This window comes from Mustela nivalis (assembly GCF_964662115.1).
Source record: "Mustela nivalis genome assembly, chromosome: 10".
Classification (NCBI taxonomy): Eukaryota; Metazoa; Chordata; class Mammalia; order Carnivora; family Mustelidae; genus Mustela; species Mustela nivalis.
This window is the reverse complement of record NC_139029.1, coordinates 105756105-105773884: the sequence shown is the minus strand read 5'-3', so window position 1 is coordinate 105773884 and position 17780 is coordinate 105756105. Positions and strand designations below refer to the sequence as shown.

The window sequence follows — 17780 nt, the reverse complement described above, 5'->3', positions numbered from 1 at the left end:
CATCTGGGCCATCAGTACCCGGACATCCCCTCCTGTCCCAGGACAGAACCACACTTGCTGCCTTTAGTCTTGCAGACAATCCAAAACCTAGAGCCCCACTGCTGAACTCAGGCTGTCAGTGTTCAGTGAGCACACGGAAGTCCAACCCCCTCCCAGCTCCTGCACTGCCTTTCCCGGTGGTCTCTGCCCTATGGTCCCCTCTCTGGGTTTCTGAGCTCTCTTCCTCCTTACACACCTCTCTCCCCTGCTGTCGGGCCAGGATTCCAGGGGTTGTTGCCAGTTGTCCAACAACTGTCTGATGTGACACCTTACCTGCCCCATTACTAACAACTCTGGATCCCTTCTCTAAGCTTCCATCTCCTCAGTAAGCAGCAGCAACTCTCCACCCTCAGGGAAGAAAGGATCTGAATCCTTTCCAGCTGCCCCTCACCTCCTCCCACATAGCAAAGCGGCTAACAGGGATCTGAGGGAAGCTGATACCAGAGGAAGTCTTCCAGGGAGCAGGGACAGACAGACGGCTGCTTGGTCACAACGTAGTCCCGACCATTCTGGCAGACGGACGACTTGCGAAGCCGTAGGTACTGCTCCTTGTAGCCCAAGATGCAGCCGTCTGCGTAATCTCCGGGGTCTGCGGAATGAGCCAGCCATATGGTATAGTCCTTCTCCTCACCTAAAGAGAAGACAGGCTGTTCAGGTCACCGCCTGGCCCCACACCTACGCATGCGAGGCGGCTGCCAGGCGGAGAGCAGAACAAGGAAGGGAAACGGGGATGTCTGACTCCCGCTACTGCAGCATTTTGGAGCTGCAGACAAAAGTTGCAGGATCCGGTGCCTACTAGTGGTTGGCATCCCCTCGCGCCAGAGGAGGGTTCTTCGCCTCCCACTCCGCTTTTGGGTATTAGGAAAAACCGCATTTGTTTCACAGTGGGCAGCTGCATGGAGCCCCTCTGAGCTTTCCTCCAAGCAGGGAGGCTGCGGTCTCCCTGCTGTGTGCACCTGTGCCCCTGGTCAGCGGGAGCTGCCACAGGTAAGCGAGGTGGTTCTTTTTAGGATAAGACACCAGTTAGCCTAAAGCATGAGTTCAGTTTCACCATGGGTTGCCTTGCCTCAAACAGAAGGGAAGACCATCTCTTTCTAGACTTTTTACTCTAGTTGATTGGCTTTCAAGTAGACCACTGAGGATAGTCAAACTGGCTTCTTAAGTCATATCATCCACTCCTGGAAAAAAGACTCAAAGCCTATGGCCTAAAGACTGTGGATTAGGTTTTTATCCTTTGGGATCTGAAGACCAGCACGGAGTCTGTTAGGAAGCAGCTGCTTATCAAATCTCTTAGCGGTATTAAACTTTAGGGATAACTGTAGAGCGCCTTACGAGGGGAAAACTCATAAGCCAGCTCCTTTACAGTCTACTTAATGAATCTGGAAAATAATGACTCTCGGGCATTAAATCATATTTAAACACCCTGTAGAAAAGTAAGGTCCAAACAGAATGCTCAGGGGTCATCGAAATAACATTCGGAGGAAATGGACCCATCCTACAATCAAAAGACAGGACCGAAATTCAACCACAGTGACTTGAAGCCTTAAGGCCTTTTTTTTTTTTTTTTTAAAGATTTTATTTAATTCAGAGAGAGAGTGAGAGAGTACACAAGCAGTGAAAAGAGGGAAAGGGAGAAGCAGGCTCCCTGCTGAGCAGGGAGCCCAAGCGGGGCTTGATCCCAGGACCCCGAGATCATGACCTGAGTTGAAGGCAGACACTTACAGATGGAGTCACCCAGGTGCCCCTGAAACCTTAAGTCTTAAGGTTCCTAACACACCAACAAGAAACTGCAGCTTGCAGGGTAGGGGACTTTTCTCCAGTTTTTTCTTTTATCTTCCATATTTTTCAGTACTATGTCAGCATCTTTGGTACTGGTGTCTGGGTTTGCTTGGGATTCTTTTTACCTCCTTTACTGAAGCCATTTTCTGTGCCTTTTTAACATGCCTTCCAGCGTGAAGTCACAGAACTCTGAAATGGCCCACATGGGCTCATTGCTAGCCCAGTCATCATTCTAGAGCCTTGCCTAGGGCTGACATTCAAGCCAAAACTCTGCGCAAAAACTTTCTCACTTGAATGTTTTTTGTTGTTGCTTTTTTTTTTTTCTTCACTTCAACGTTTTGATTAGGGACACAATCAGTCAGATGCTCTTTGAAACACACTTTTCTCTAAAGCTTTCTCTTTATGGGTCTGCTGCAATCAAGGGTGAAAACCCCTGAAATGTCATGAAATAATTTTAGATAAATGTAAGCATTATCCTTACAAGCAGAAATAAGTCCCACAAAATGTAACAGAGCTCCAACAGAGTGAAGCTATCTTCTCCTATGTGAGAGCCTTACCCACTTATTGCTGGTCTGAATTGAGATTTACTATAATACTAAGTGTTAAATATACACTGGATTTTGAAGTCTTAGAAGAGAAATATGACATATAAAACAGGGGCACCTGGGTGGCTCAGTGGGTTAAAGCCTCTGCCTTTGGCTCGGGTCATGATCCCAGGGTCCTGGGATAGAGCCCCGCATTGGGCTCTCTGCTCAGCAGGGAGCCTGCTTCCTCCTCTCTCTCTGCTTGCCTCTTTGCCTACCTGTGATCTCTGTCTGTCAAATAAATAAATAAAATCTTTAAAACAAAACAAAACAAAACATTTCATCGATAACTCTTAATATTGCTTATATGTTGAAATGATAACATTTTGGATATGTTGAGATGATTGTATTATTATTAAAGTGGATTTCACCTCTTTTACTCCTATAATGCAGGGGATAGAATAATTTAAATCATACATGTGGTCTTCATTTTATTTCTCTCGTACAGTTCTAGTCCAAAGAGGGAAACTGCATTTCTTTTCTTTTTTTTTTTTTTTAGATTTTATTTTTATTTATTTATTTGACAGAGAGAAATCACAAGTAGATGGAGAGGCAGGCAGAGAGAGAGGAGGAAGCAGGCTCCCTGCTGAGCAGAGAGCCCGATACGGGACTCGATCCCAGGACTCTGAGATCATGACCTGAGCTGAAGGCAGCGGCTTAACCCACTGAGCCACCCAGGCGCCCGGAAACTGCATTTCTGATACCATTCCACTGCCTGCTTACCCACATTCTTCAATCTTCTTACCTGTGCATTTTCTTATTCCAGCTAAAAGAAACGAAACTGAATTGGTTATTTAGGAAAATGGGCTTATAAGTTTCTGGTGGAAAACGTCAAAGGAGGTACTCACAGTTCCTTTCAAGGACATCTTTAAAATCAATGGTGTAGGAGACCCATTGGCGAGTCAGGAAAGATTCTGTGAAACCCCAAATGCTGATATTCATGGACCGAGCTCCAGGTTCTGAAGCGAGGCCAGTAAAGTAGATGGGCTCCCTGGTGAACATGTAGGTTTGCCAGCACTGACCTTCATCTGTGGAGAACCTGGAACCACAGCCAGAGAACAACTGTTTATTTAGGTGATGGCTTACTGACTGATTATATTAATTTTTAATGCCTACAGTTAATAGGGTGGGTAAAAGGGATTCATTCAAAGAGTAAAGAAGAAAATGTCTTTATAAAATTTCTTTCACAGGAAGGCATGGGCTTCTAAATAAATAAACAAAAATTACTTTGTGTAACTTATACTTAAGGAGTCAACTTCCACCCAAAGTGCTAAAACACTGTGTAAGATTCTTGTGGAGAGAAAGAAGAATATTTTTAAAAAGTGACAAAAAGTGTTAACTAGAGGAAGTCAGAAGAAAAAGCAAAGCCACTGAATGTGGGTTGCAATCCCTTCAAGAATGATCCCCACAGTTCTGTAGAATGTACACATTTGAGTCAGGGTCTGTAACCAGCTCCTCACCCCCCCCCCCAGTTCTCCCCACAACTAAAAAGCATCCCACAGTCGCCCTCCGTGGAGATAGTGTGGGTGGAGCAGAGCTCATGCATACTTAATCACATTGATAGGATGGCTGCTGTGCTCAATGGCCACAATGATGCCTCCGGAATCCAGGATGGTGTAATAGTGGGGTCCTTCCAGCATCTTCGTCCAGGAGTAACCCCCATCATCTGAGATGTATACATCTGGGATCATCACTGAGATGGCATCCCCTACACTACCTGCAACACAACCCAACTTATCAGCAAAAACCAGCAACAGAACGGAGGGGATTTAGCATTGAGAGAATGATTTTCAATGAATTTACCCTATTTCCCACCATGTCTCTTGTAACAGAAAAAAAGATCACAAAATTTGGGAAAGGGAGAAATCATGTTTCTCTCTCTAGGGAAAATCCAAAATACCATTATCATGTCAGAAGCTCTCTAAAGCATGGTAAGAGTCACGGCTGATGGTTTTCTTATAGGATTCAAGACTGGGACTGAGTCTCAGCGTGCTCAGCTGATGGTTCCCAGGGAGATGAGAGGAGGGCTGCTTACCGTGGGCAATGACTATGCCGACGGCCTTAGGCTCCGAGAGTGGGGCCATTGGAACGTTTAGCTTCTGGGAGATGCTGTAGGAAGCGTGAATATGAAGGCTACACTGTGAAAAGAAACCAAAGCTTAGATTAAAATCAAAGGTGTAATTTTTAAGTCATTTCACAGACCCTTCTAAGGAAGCTCTGAACTGAACCCAGACTTCAGTGGGATACTCTTCTAAAAAGTTGGGGTAAAATACCATAAAATTTACCATCTTAGCCATGCATGTTTAAATGCGCAGCTCAGCAGGGTTAAACACATTAACAATGCTGTGCCACCATCACCACTGTCCATCTCCAGAGCTTTTTCATCTTGCAAAACTAAAAGTCTACACCCATTAACCAGTAACTTCCAATGCCCCTCCTCCCAGATCTCCCGACCTTCCAGAATGGGAACCACCATTCCACTTTCTTGTTCTATGAATCTGACTATTCTAGGCACCTTACAGAAGTGGAATGGTATTTGTCTTTTTACGACTGGCTTATTTCACTTGGCGTTATGTCCTTGGGGTTCATCCATGTTGTAGTAATTTCATGTTGTCAGGATTTCCTGCCTTTTTAGGGCATAGTATTATTCCATGGCATGTATATAAAACATTTGGCTTATCCATTTAGTGGTCTATGGACACTTGGGTTGCTTCCACCTTTTACCTCTTGTAGATAATGTTGCTGTGCACAAGGGCATACAAATTGCTCTTCAAGACCCTGCTTTCAATTCTTTCGGATATATACCCAGAAGTAGTATTGCTGGATCATATAGTAGTTCTACGTTTAATTTTTTAAGGAACCACCATACTGTTTCCCATAGAGACTGCACTATTTTTCATATCCACCAACAGCGCACAAGGGTTCTAATTTCTCCACATCCCTAATAATACATGTTATTTTGTTTTGTTTTTGATAGTCATAGCCATTCTAATGTGTGATGTGATCTTTCCCTGTGCTTTTGATTTGCATTTCCTTAATAATTACAATGTCAAGCATCTTTTCATGTGCTTCTTGGCCATTTGTATATTTTCTTTATTGAAATGTCTATTCAATCATTTTTAACTTGGGTTGTTTTTGTTGTTGAGTTATAGTCCCAGTGGGATATTCCTTTTTTTTTTTTTTTTTAAGATTTTATTTATTTATTTGAGAGAGAGACAGTAAGAGAAGACACAAGAGGGGAGAAGGTCAGAGGGAGAAGCAGACTTCCATGGAGCTGGAAGCCTGATGCAGGTCTCGATCCCGGGACTCCAGGATCATGACCTAAGCTGAAGGCAGTTGCTTAACCAACTCTGAGACATCCAGGTGCCCCCAGTGGAATATTCTTGATCCCAAAATGCATTAGTATATTTGGGAGCAAATTATGCAATTATTTTCTCATGTGCAATGTCTTAATTTATTTTATTCCTGCATTATATGAAGCCTGTGATCAATATTTAAAGCATGATTCCACACAAATAAACTTCATGAACACCTGAAATATTTCAGGTACTGTACAAGATGTGGTAGCGATTCAAAGTAAGACCCAGTCCTGCTTTTAAGAGAGATTTCTGAGGGGCACTGGGGTGGCTCAGTCAGTTAAGCATCTGACTCTTGGTTTCAGCTCAGGTCATAATCTCAGAGTCCTGGGACTGAGCCCTGCATTGGGCTCTGAGCTCAGCAGGGAGTCTGCTTGAAGATTCTCTCCCTTTGCCCCTCCCCGCACATGTGTACACACACTCTTTCTCTCTCTAAAACAAACAAATCTTTTTATAAAAAAGAGAGATTTTACAAGAAAGTTAATGCTTTAAAAGAGGTCTGCATTGGATAAAATGTTCATGTTATATCATTTATTTTACTGCAATAAAAAAGAGGTTCAAGCAAACTATTGGTGAAATGAAAAGGAAGGATTAATCCTATTTTTTTAAAAAAGATCTTATTCATTTATTTTGAGAGAGAAAGTGCTCGCAAGAGAGAGCATGAGCAGGGGGAGAGGGATAATTAGGCTCCCCGCTGATCAAGAAGCCTGATATAAGACTCAATCCCAGGACCCTGGGATCATGACCTGAGCAGAAGGCAGACGCTTAGCTGACTGAGCCACCCAGGCTCCTGGAAGGATTAATTCTAACTGAAGGTGGGCAGAAGGATGGTCAGGATTTCTACTAATTCTACTGACCTGGGGGTGGAAAATCAGTTACAATTTCCCCAGGAGTCTCGTGGGCAAGGCCACAGTGGTAGGGGTGCATGCGGGGTGTTCAGGGAGCAGCAGAGGGCTACAATAAGGAAAATACCAGTGATAAGATGGACAGTGACAATGAAAAGGCAGGAGAGAGCCTGACAGGGAGGAGAGGACCTTCCTTCACCAGGTCAGAGGCACAGCATTTATTCACAGGCAGAGGGGAAGCCTGACGTGTCCTGAGGAGGGAGAGGCGTGGGACTGTGAGGGGGGCCACGTCAGTCGAGAGTCCACTGCCTCAGCCAGGTTAAGGCAAGGCCACAGCACACGGATTGGAAAAAAGGAGAGGGGAGAGAGGCTCACAGCACTTAAGAGTACAGAGAAGGGGTGCCTAGGTGGCTCAGTGGGTTAAGCCGCTGCCTTCGGCTCAGGTCATGATCTCGGGGTCCTGGGATCAAGTCCCGCATCGGGCTCTCTGCTCAGCGGGGAGCCTGCTTCCTCCTCTCTCTCTCCCTGCCTGCCTCTCTGCCTACTTGTGATCTCTCTCTATCAAATAAATAAATAAAATCTTAAAAAAAAAAAAAAAAGAGTACAGAGAAGGAGAGAGAGCACTGAGGGGGGTACAGGTACCCTACCTCACACTGTCTGAGGTTCTCAAACAAAACAAAAATCCCACCTACAATAGCAGAGTGCCTATTAGCCACAGGTGTTCTGAGGAGACCTTGGGAACCACCAACACTATCACTTTTTGAAGAAAACTCCCAGGGTTTCCCCACGATCCTCTCAAACTCCCTAGGAGTCAGATACAAAGCTTTTTTCTTTTCTTTATTTCTTGCCTGTCAAGACCCGTCACTCCTGGAATCTGGGATCTCCTGGAGCAATGCCCTTCTATCTCTACTCTTAGCCTCTCCTCAGAGGGGTCAGCTCTGGCTTTCACACCTGCGATGGCACAGCGTCTCCAACCATACCCGCCAGCCACATGGAGCCCAGGCAGAGGGGAAGAGAATGTCAAGTTCTCTTCCATTTGTTTCTGGCCAGCACGGCTTTGCACTGCTCATGAATGCTCATAGCTTCATGAAGGATTCCTAAAGTCTCAGAGCTGCCATGCTGACTCCTGAATGATCACAGGCCTACCTTCTGCTCTGTCTGCATTCAGCAGTTTAGTAAGACACAAAATTTTAGCCTTCAGTTTTTTTTTTTTTTTAAGAAGACAAACAATCCACGGTATTTTTGGCTTTTTTTATAGTTCCTTTTCCTGCATTCTAAGTTCCTTTCATTACTCTCATTTCTAAACTTTGGGCTTGCAGCTGCAGACCCTAATCATTTACAAAACTTCGTTATTCAAAGGCCTGGCACCCATCAGAGCAGAATGGAATGGCTGCCTTGCTCCAAGCACATAGGACACTTGGGGTAAAACAAACCTCATTCTTGTTTTTTGCTGTAGCATCACATTCACTATTTTCAGGCTTCCTCAAATGCTTCCATCTTCCTCCTTGATCAAAAGTGATCATAGTCTGGATGGAATTATCTGAATGGGAGAAGAAGGACACTAAGTCTGATACACCGGAAGCGTCTTATGGAATTCAGTTGATCATTGCATATCTCTCTCCTGAGACTACACAATACCATTACAAGTCTGAAGGCCCACAAGCTTGTGACATCCAACAGAACAGTTCGGTGCTGGTGGGAAACTGATCCTGATCCAGAGAGCACTCCACATATCTGAGCAAGGCTTCCCACCTTCCTAGGACTCAGCTGATGACAGGAATCATCTAGACTGATACTCTTGAAAAGAAACCTTTTATCTCCTCACCAACAAAACAGGATGATGTCCATTCTCCTTGCTTGCTTGCTTGCTTACTTGCCTGCCTTGGAAGTAAAATCTACAATGGGAAGGCATCCCACTCTTTCCTCAGAGAAGGCCAGGATACCAGGCTTGTTTTAGGGACTCTCAAGATCTGAATGGGATTTGAATGTATGAGTGTGAGTGGTGTAAGAATTCCTAGTTTCTGTCTCTCCACTACTCTGTATCTGACCTCTTGTACTTTTTCTTTCCTTTTTTCTATAAATCTCTTCCCTGTTCTATTTTCAATGATATAAACTATTGCAGGTTTAAATTCAGAGGCAATATGCTTTGAGATGTCCAACAAAAATCAAACAAGAAGGCAAATGAAGGACAATTCATTTAGTCAATAAACATTTATTGCGTGCCTACTATGAAAACTGCTGTAAACCCTTGAGACTCTTTCAGTGAACAAACAGGAAAAAAACAAACAAACCCACTCTTGGAAATATACATTCCAGCAGGATCAGACAGACACTAGACACTGTAAATAGGTAAATTATATAGTATGTGAGACAGTAAGTGTATGGGAAAAACCTGCTAAAGAGAGGCTGAGTGCATCCGTGAGGAGGGGAGGGCAGACAAGTTTCCAACGGGATACCCCGGGCAAGTTTTCATTAGAAAGCAACATATGAGCATAGATGGGAAGGGGCACGGCATTAGCCTTGCAGCTCTTTGAGGAAACAGAGAACAGTACCTGCACATCTCTAAACCATGTGTGTGTGCAGAGGGCTGGAGTGACCAGAATGCAGTAAGTAGAGGGGAAAAGGGTGGTAGCTGAGGTCAGGGAGGAAACAGGGCCAATACTGATTAAGACCTTGCAGACCACTACAAGTAAATAAAATTTACAAATAAAAACAAACAATGCCCCACCTCCTACCAAAAAATAAATACATATTTAAACAAAATCTTAAGAGCCTTTTTATACTATAGGGTGTCTTGTTTATTTGTACAACTGGGCCTTAGCAAGGTGAGCTCTGCAGAACTACTGAGTAAAACACAAGAGAAATACTGGCTAGCTATAGCTGTGCTCTCTACCAGGAGAAAAGCAAGCAGTGGTTCAAACTCAGGCTCATTCCCCTAGTCCTGAAGCTCCCTATATAGAAAACTTATTTTTTTTTAACACTTACCCTAAACAACATAGAACTCAAAAAGTCTTTCTTTTTACCTGCTGTTGCTTTACTTCTTTTTAATCCTGTTTACCATAATTTATATAACATAAAGAGTCAGAATTTACATGGATAGTTTTGCAGGCCAGGTAAGCAACATTACTACAGGATCAGAACCATTATTCTCCCCCACAACCTCAACTCCCAACATCTTCAGGAGAAGGACAGCTGTACCCAGACTCACCTTCTGAGAGCACACTTGTTATGTAGACCCCACGGAGGGAGGTCACATTGGTAAAGTCTGTCTCGCCACCTGTGGTGGTGTAGAGATGTCGGTCTAAAGACTTGGAGTAGACAATGCCTCGATCATCTGAGGTAAAGATTGTTCCAAATCCGGTATCTGAAATAGGCAAACAAATAAAAACACTAAGTCTGGGAGGGAACAGAGGGAAAACAAGAGTCCAGCCATACACATGACTGACCGCAGTACGGACTGTGTACATTAGCCAACTGTCTCTCTTCATGATGCAGATGCCGACCTGAGAATTAATGATGGTTTGATACTCGTGATTTTCATGTCCACCTTTAATTCCAGCACCCAGCTTGTTGCCTGGAGTATGGCAGATACTGTTTGTTGGATGGATTACTCAGATGCTACAGAAAAGACCTCCCCAGATCTATTCTGGTGGCAGAGGCAACGCCTTTGGATTCATATCATACATATCTCTCATATCTCTAAATCTTCATATTCCAGAACAATGCTTCTCAAACTATCTGTGGTGAAGGATCAATTTTTTAAAAGTTTTATTTGTTTAAGGAATCTCTATACCCAGTGTGGGCCTCGAACTCACAATCCCCAGATCAAGAGTCACATGATCTTCTAACCGAGCCAGGCAAGTGCCCTGGTAAAGGATCAATTTTTAAATTTCTACTATGGCACAAACTGATCCTTTGTAAAGTATAATAAAAATCAATCATAAGAAGAGTGAAGTACAAAAGATAGACAAAATATAATCCACCATTTTTTAATGATTAGATTCAACAGATATAAAAAGACTTGGTCAAAGGCTATAGGAGTTTCTCTATGCCTGCTATTGTTTTCTGTGCTTACTTGGTAACAAACAGTTTGCAAACCAGTGTCAGTCCTCTGACCATTCTTTGAGCAGCAGTGCTCCAGAATACTTGAGCATACACATAAACCACACTACAGAGTCAAAGCAAGCAGCCTTCCTAACAGAGACTACATATTCTCTGTAAGACAGTATATTCAGTAGGACACTAATAAATACCTAGGGGTAAGATAAAAAGTCAACATGTAAGAAGGAAGTTCAAAGTCGAACTTGAAGCTTACATCTCTGAGCATTCAAGGGCAGGCCGCTGAAAGAGCTCTTACCTCCGGGTTCATCGACATGCATGAACACCATGTCATCATTAGCTGCTAGAATAGAATAGAACTGTTCCTGCCCCACAGAAGGTAGCTGGGCCATGCTCCATGTGTCCCCTTGATCTGTTGACACATGAATCCTTCTTGTTGTATCCTGGAACAAATGCCAATATTTATCTTTTTAATTTTCTGCCAAGATGCCCTGTGCAGGGACATGAATAGGAACCTTATTATTCATAATTATAAGTATCATTATCCATTCCCTCACTAGGTACAACTGTTATAATTGACAGGTCCCAGTACCAGTTAGCAAAGCCATTTCCAACCCCTAGCAAAGTTTCAGGCCATAGAACAATCCATTCTATTATAACAAAGGTTATCTTGGATTCCTCTTTGGCTTCTTCATTCTGGTATGGCCCTGTAAGATATAACCTTCCCAACCTCTGACATTCCCATTTCCTTCAACAGAGCTAAAGGGGTGATGGGGCCATCTTAGTTTGGCTTTATAGGCATTCACATATGCTTACTCAGATAATTCTTAAAATGATGACTGCTGCACAGAAGTTTGGTTTCTTTGAGATAGTCCTGGCATAATCCAAAGAACTAGATAATTAAGAGTCTAAAAAAGGAAGATGAAACCCATGCTTGGGAGATCACAGGGACGTCAAGATGTGACACGTCTCCTCTTTAAGGAATAAAGGTCTGTGAATCGCCATAATGAAGGTCCTGCACAGCCTGGGAAGTGGCCAATATAAGGGAGCTGATCAGGAGGTATTTATATGCTGAAAGGAGTCTGTTAAGAAGGCAGGTAATACCTCCTCTCTGAGGAACAGCTTAAAGTACCTACTAGACACACTTGGCCGGTGCACAAGAATTAGTCCCAGTGCCATCTAATGTTAAACACTCTTTCAAGTTCAGTGGCAAGTGCATTTGACTTACTTCTCTAGCTCACACCTGGAAGTTCACTTTCAGTCTTACTGTTGCAGGTAAGAACTAGAATTCAAAAGCATACAGTAGGGTGGTGACCTGGTAGACTAGCGCTACACCACAGGAGGCCCCCTCCAGAGTGGGCCAGTCTGATTTCCACCACAGTTCCATCTCTCGGTGATCCTGAGCAAGTTACTCAATCTCCTCAAATACAAACTGAGGCAAGAGGACCTGCTCCCAGGTTGCTAGGAAGATTCTGTGCAACTGCTGGAGGGAGTTATGTGAAGCCATTGTGTCTACTTCCCCATCTCCACTCCTATTCTCTCTGAACCCACTGTAATCAGTCCATTAACCCCAGTCCTCTGAAGAAACTGCACTTGTCAAGGTCTCCGACAATCTCCCCTTCGCCAACTAAAGTGGGTCATTCTAAGGACTGCTCTAATCCCACATCTCAGCTGAGCTGCACACAGCTGATCACTCCTCCTTCCTGAGATACTTCCTCCACTGGGATTTTGTGGCATCCCTGTCTGATTCCCCACCTCCCTCTCGGTCTTCTTTGCTGGATTTTCATCTCTTTCCAAACCTTCAGTGTCACTGGGGTGCTCCAGCATGCGCTCAGTCCTCTAGGAGATATCATCTAGTCATACAGCTTCATATACCATATAATCTGGAAAGACTCATGCCCAAATGTTACTCGACATTTCCACTTAGGTGTCTAGTGAGCATGTCATACCCGAAAATGAATTCTTGACTTTTTTCCTACAAACTTAGTTCTCTTGCCATCTTGGGAAATGGTCATTCACCCAGTTGCTCAGGGCAGATTCTAAACTTATCTTTGGTTCCTCTCATTCCTTCATAAACCACATCTAATTCATCAGCAAATCCTACTGGCAATACATTAAAAATACATCCACGATCTTACCACTGCCTCACTCATCCACATTAACAGCTACCATCTCTCTCCCTGCTGACACGGGCTCCTAGCTGCTCTTGGTACTTCCATTTTTGCCCATCAGGCTAATCTACACCTACCTACTCTGTCGAAACAGAAGTCAACTTACGCCATTCCCCCACTTACAGCCTTTCACAGCTCCCCAAAACATGAAGAAGAAAACCCAAGGTTTTGGCCCATAAAAGTCTTCTCTCATTTGACCACTGGCTCCCCTTCTTTGGATCACCCTTCTCTGTGCTCCAGCCATGCAGCCATCCTCACTTTTCTTCAATATTTCCAGCATGTTCCTATCTTTGTGCTTACTGTCCCTTCAGCTAAGATGTACACAGAACTACACTCTCCCTTCAGTTGGGTCTCAGCCCATCCAAGCCACCTGATCTAAAACAGGACTACTCCAGCATATTCTAGTTCCTTACTCTGTTATAGATTTCTTCGTAGCTTTAATCACTACCCAATATTATGTCATATTTATTAGTTTAGTATCTATCTAACTCCCTACTTAAATATAAGCTCTGGGAGCAGGACATTTATCTGTTTTGTTCAATGCTATATTCCTGGGGTCTAGAACAGTATCTAGAATATAGCAGGTACTTAATTAATGTTACCTATTTCTATTATCATTATTGGATAGTGAGCAAGTGGATTGCTTTTTTTTCAGGTGTCTGTGTCTGAGTAAAGTCCAAATTCTGGGGTTGTGGGTATTCATATGGTGACAACAGGCTAGTATGCAGAGCCCAGAAGAATCAATCAGCCTCTAGAAAGAATTACCTCCAAATGTTAGTGAGACTAAACACTGCAAAAAGGCAAGAAACTCTGCCAGTACTAGTGGTAAAAGGGATCCATTTGAGACATATTTACAGAAATTTCAGAAATGCCAAAAGAGGCAACACTCACCTTATCAGCCATCACAGAGGCAAATAGGAAACGTCCCCCAAGACCAAATGAGTAGATTTTCACACCAATGGTTTTGAAGCTTTTCCCCAAGTCTGAAGTTCTCCATAATTCCAGTGCCCCAAGGTCAGCTTCTTAAACAAGACAAAATATTAATTAAAATTTCACATACTGGTGAGCCCTCAGTCCAAAACAATTGTTTTAGAATGTTAATTTTATAGCTAAACAATTTTTAATTCTATGCTTGTTAATCAAGTGACAATGTAAAATGACATAGCATTAGACATAGGGAATTCACATTTGGGTTTTAATATTGTACATGTGAGGTTCTGCACTAGACAGAACGAGAGAGTTTACTTAATTCAAACACAGTGTTGCATAAACAACATGTCACGGCCACGGCATCCTGTTTTGCTTTCTTCATGGCACACTTATCTTTTTCTATTTTAAGTAGTCTTGTTTGAGTTTTTGGTTTTCTTGCTGATCATCTAATACCCCCTACTGGAACTCAAGCCCCATAAGAGAAGCTTGGGTGTCTTGTTCTCTCCATCCTTAGAAAAGTGAATGGCATATTACAGCAGGTGTGCAAATCAGTGAATGAAAAAATGAGTTGTTGAATGAATAAATGAAAGACCATGCTTTCTGCTTTGAAATGGTGCCATGGATTGGAAAGCTGACAATATCACAACACAACCTTCATGCTCTTTCGACTTGTTATTGTTTGTAGCCTAATAATTACTTTATGTAAATACATTGCTAAAATTAAGTACACTGCCTCTCTGTATAGCTCATGTTTTTATTCGATCTAGGCTCAGTACTTTTAAACATTTTAAAATCCTTGACAGTTATCTTAGCTATTAAAACTACAGGAGAATAGAAGGATCTCTGGTGTTTCTATCTCTTACAACCCAGAACATTCTACTGTAAATGGACCACAGGACATTCTTTTTTTTTTTTTTTTTAAGATTTTATTTATTTATTTGACAGACAGAGATCACAAGTAGGCAGAGAGGCAGGCAGAGAGAGAGGAGGAGGCAGGTTCCCCGCCGCACAGAGAGCCCAATGCGGGGCTCCATCCCAGGACCCTGAGATCATGACCTGAGCCAAAGGCAGAGGCTTCAACCCACTGAGCCACCCAGGCGTCCCGACCATAGGACATTCTTATTTGGAACTAAAATATACTTACTGCAGGAGCCATTTGCATAAGTGGTAAAGAAGATGGTGTTTTCTGATCCCCTAAAGAGAGGCAAAGACAGAGAAAAGACACGGTTCAAGACTGCTGTCAACGGCAGTCACAAAGCTCCAAGCAAGCTTCTAGTGATATAAGCTCCATCCATGGGTGCCAGGTGAAATGGCCTTCTGGGGAGCTGTATGCCGGACTCTCCCAGTCATACTGGTCAAGGTGCCCCCCAGCCTGGCCCAGGATTTTGCCTGTCCACTACTTCTCATGAACTCTTCCAGCTGGTCAAACTGGTCTGTTTATACTCTCCAAATCTGCCTCTTACATTTGCTATTCCTGTTTCCGGCTTGAAATGCTTTTTTCTCTCCTATAATCAGATCTAACCTCACAGTCTTTAGGCTCCAACTGAAAATCTAGCTCTTCCGTGAAACTTTTCCTGGCACTCCATCTGGAAAGCTTCCTTGCTGTAAATTTCTACAGCAGAGATTCTCAACTGGGGGTGACTTCACTCCCCAGGGGACATTTCTGATTGTTGTAACTGAGGGATGGGGAGTTGTTGCTAGTACCAATGGACAGAGACCAGGGGTGCTGCTAACCATCCTGCAATGCTAGGACAACTCCCTCACAGCAAAGAACTTTCCAGTCCAAAATGTCATGAGTGCCAGCGGTTGAGAAACATTGTGTTCTAGAGCACCATGCCATTCTGCACCAGCCATTTGGCACTCCTTTGTCTCTTATTTAATTATTTTAATGAACAGTGTACACCTCCCTCTCCTACTACATTATCGGGTTCTTTAGGACAGGTATGAAGTTTTATGCTTTGTTGTTTCCCCTCAGAACCTAGTTCAATGCTTTGCATGTGCTAAATAACTTAGTTCTTTCATCTCAAATAGACAGCTAGGTCAGAGGTTGAATTATTTAAATTCTATCTTGGAAAGGGAGTTTGTAGGACAGTAGGTTCAGAACCTGGCAGTACTTTTGGATGAGCACCAGCACAAGGGGTGGGCTCTGAGCATGTTCTTTCAGCACTTCAGGCTGTCAACTCCTAGAAATCAAAGATCTAAAAGGTGTGTAAATAGTTATCAGCTGTCCAATTATCTTATATTTAGACACTAATCAAAGAAACGTAAACAAACAAAAGTTAAAAAAAGAAACCCTATAGAGGATACAAAATACCACTTAAAAACAAATTTTAGGGACGCCTGAGTGGCTCAGGAGGTTAAGCCTCTGCCTTCAGCTCAGGTCATGATCTCAGGGTCCTGGGATCAAATCCCGCATCGGACTCTCTGCTCAGCATGGAGCCTGCTTCCTCTTCTCTCTCTCTCTGCTTACTTGTGATCTCTGTCACATAAATAAATAAAATCTTTTAAAAAAAGTAAAATAAAAATGTATTTTAGGGTTTTTTTTAAAGATTTTTAAAAAATTTTCAGTAATCTCTACACCTAACATGGGGCTCAAATCCATGACCCTGAGATCAAGAGTTGCACACTCTACCAACTGAGCCAGCCAGGAATCCCTAAAGGTTTAGCTTTAAAGATGAGTTTTCTGTTTGCTTCTTTTGGCTTTTTATTTGAGGTCTAACTGACAAATACCATTGAGAGTGCACACTGCAGTGATTTGATATACATGTATCATGGTGAGTTTTAATGAACGAAACTTACTACAGTCTTACTTGAGCACATTCTATATACTTTAGGTCCACTGAGAGTGAAGCAACTTGTTAACTTAGTTCCTTTAAAATTACTTCCTTCCTGATAAGACCATATAAGGCACAAACACAATTCGTGAAAATACACAGACCGAATGCAGATGTAGCCTGTGTCCCAGAGCGCGGCAGCACAGACCTCATTTTATTAGCAGTTTCTGGGAAAAGGCCTCTTGAAGCAATATTTTTTTAATATTTTAATTTCAGTAGATATATTTGGCAATGTATTACACATCTCCCTGAATCCCTAAGTAGAGGACATTAACTATTAAATTCTTCCCTGGGACTATGGGTCATGTTCATGAACATCAAACATCTGACACTGTAACACAGTGTTCCCATTAGAAGTTACTGAGCTACGTGGGCTCTCTTGATCCGGCACAAAAGCAGCACATCCTGTCACGGCCTCTCTGGTATAGCTGCTTTTACAGCTCTCCTGCCTCTGTGTTGCTGCTCTCAGCACTGGCATCTCAAGCTGGCCATGCCGGTTGCTAGCACTCATACCCCCGACCTCGGGCACCAATCTGCTCTCCACAGGGAAACTAGATGCAAATTTGCTGAAATTAGTCAAAGAGAAAGAAAAGGCTCTAAACAAGGGTGGGAGCATAATCAGAATTGTGGTGGTATGAAGGTTTTTAATTCAATTCTAGCTCCACCATCCCCCAAACTCCCCCCAGTAAATCTTTCACAAAAGGGAAACACCAGAGCCCGGCTTAAGCCACTGACTAAGCCAGTTTTGAACAAAGGTGACCCAATTCCCAAGTAAGAGCTCCTCAGCTGCATCATCTTAAGCAGGGAGGGGTGTGTGTGTGTGTGTGTGTGTGCGCGCGTGTGCACGCGTGCGTAAGCTGGGGGGTGTTCCACTGAGAGAGGGAAAGGATTTTTGGTGCATGCACAGGGTGACTCTAGTGCTCTGGGTTTCTCCAGGCTTTCTTCCTGACTCCTTGCTACATTCCGCACAGCCGGAATGATCCCTAGGTGAGGGAGTATAAATCTGGCCACAGAGAAGTACATAAGTCCCAGGTCAGAGCTGTGTGTTATGCTATTCCACCTGATGTCACCTTTTATGGAGAACAAACCTTTACAGGCAGCAGCTACTCAGTCCTGCGCCCTGTTTTACATTTTAAATCCTAATGCTTAGTGAGATTAAGGATTCTTTCCCAGCAGAATCAGA

The 17780-nt window shown here is 43.3% G+C and overlaps 1 protein-coding gene across 16 annotated transcripts in view; it reads right to left on the bottom strand.

The window, feature by feature from the left end:
• The window catches only part of SORT1 (sortilin 1), a 66189-nt gene that overhangs the window by 10657 nt on the left and 37752 nt on the right, over nt 1-17780 (bottom strand). For 9 of the 16 annotated variants that reach the window (XR_014299769.1, XR_014299770.1, XR_014299771.1 and 6 more), the window contains exons 7-15: nt 14908-14957; nt 13725-13855; nt 10961-11105; nt 9812-9967; nt 8037-8143; nt 4438-4540; nt 3951-4119; nt 3251-3441; nt 481-670 (exon numbers count right to left, since the gene is read on the bottom strand). Coding sequence is in view for 7 of the 16 variants with exons in the window: in XM_082687506.1 (XP_082543632.1) it covers nt 481-670; nt 3251-3441; nt 3951-4119; nt 4438-4540; nt 8037-8143; nt 9812-9967; nt 10961-11105; nt 13725-13855; nt 14908-14957 (1242 nt within the window). In the remaining 9 variants the exon portion in view is untranslated. The remainder of the gene's footprint in view (nt 1-480; nt 671-3250; nt 3442-3950; nt 4120-4437; nt 4541-8036; nt 8144-9811; nt 9968-10960; nt 11106-13724; nt 13856-14907; nt 14958-17780) is intronic. The other 7 variants (XR_014299765.1, XR_014299766.1, XR_014299767.1 and 4 more) reach the window with 1 other exon arrangement.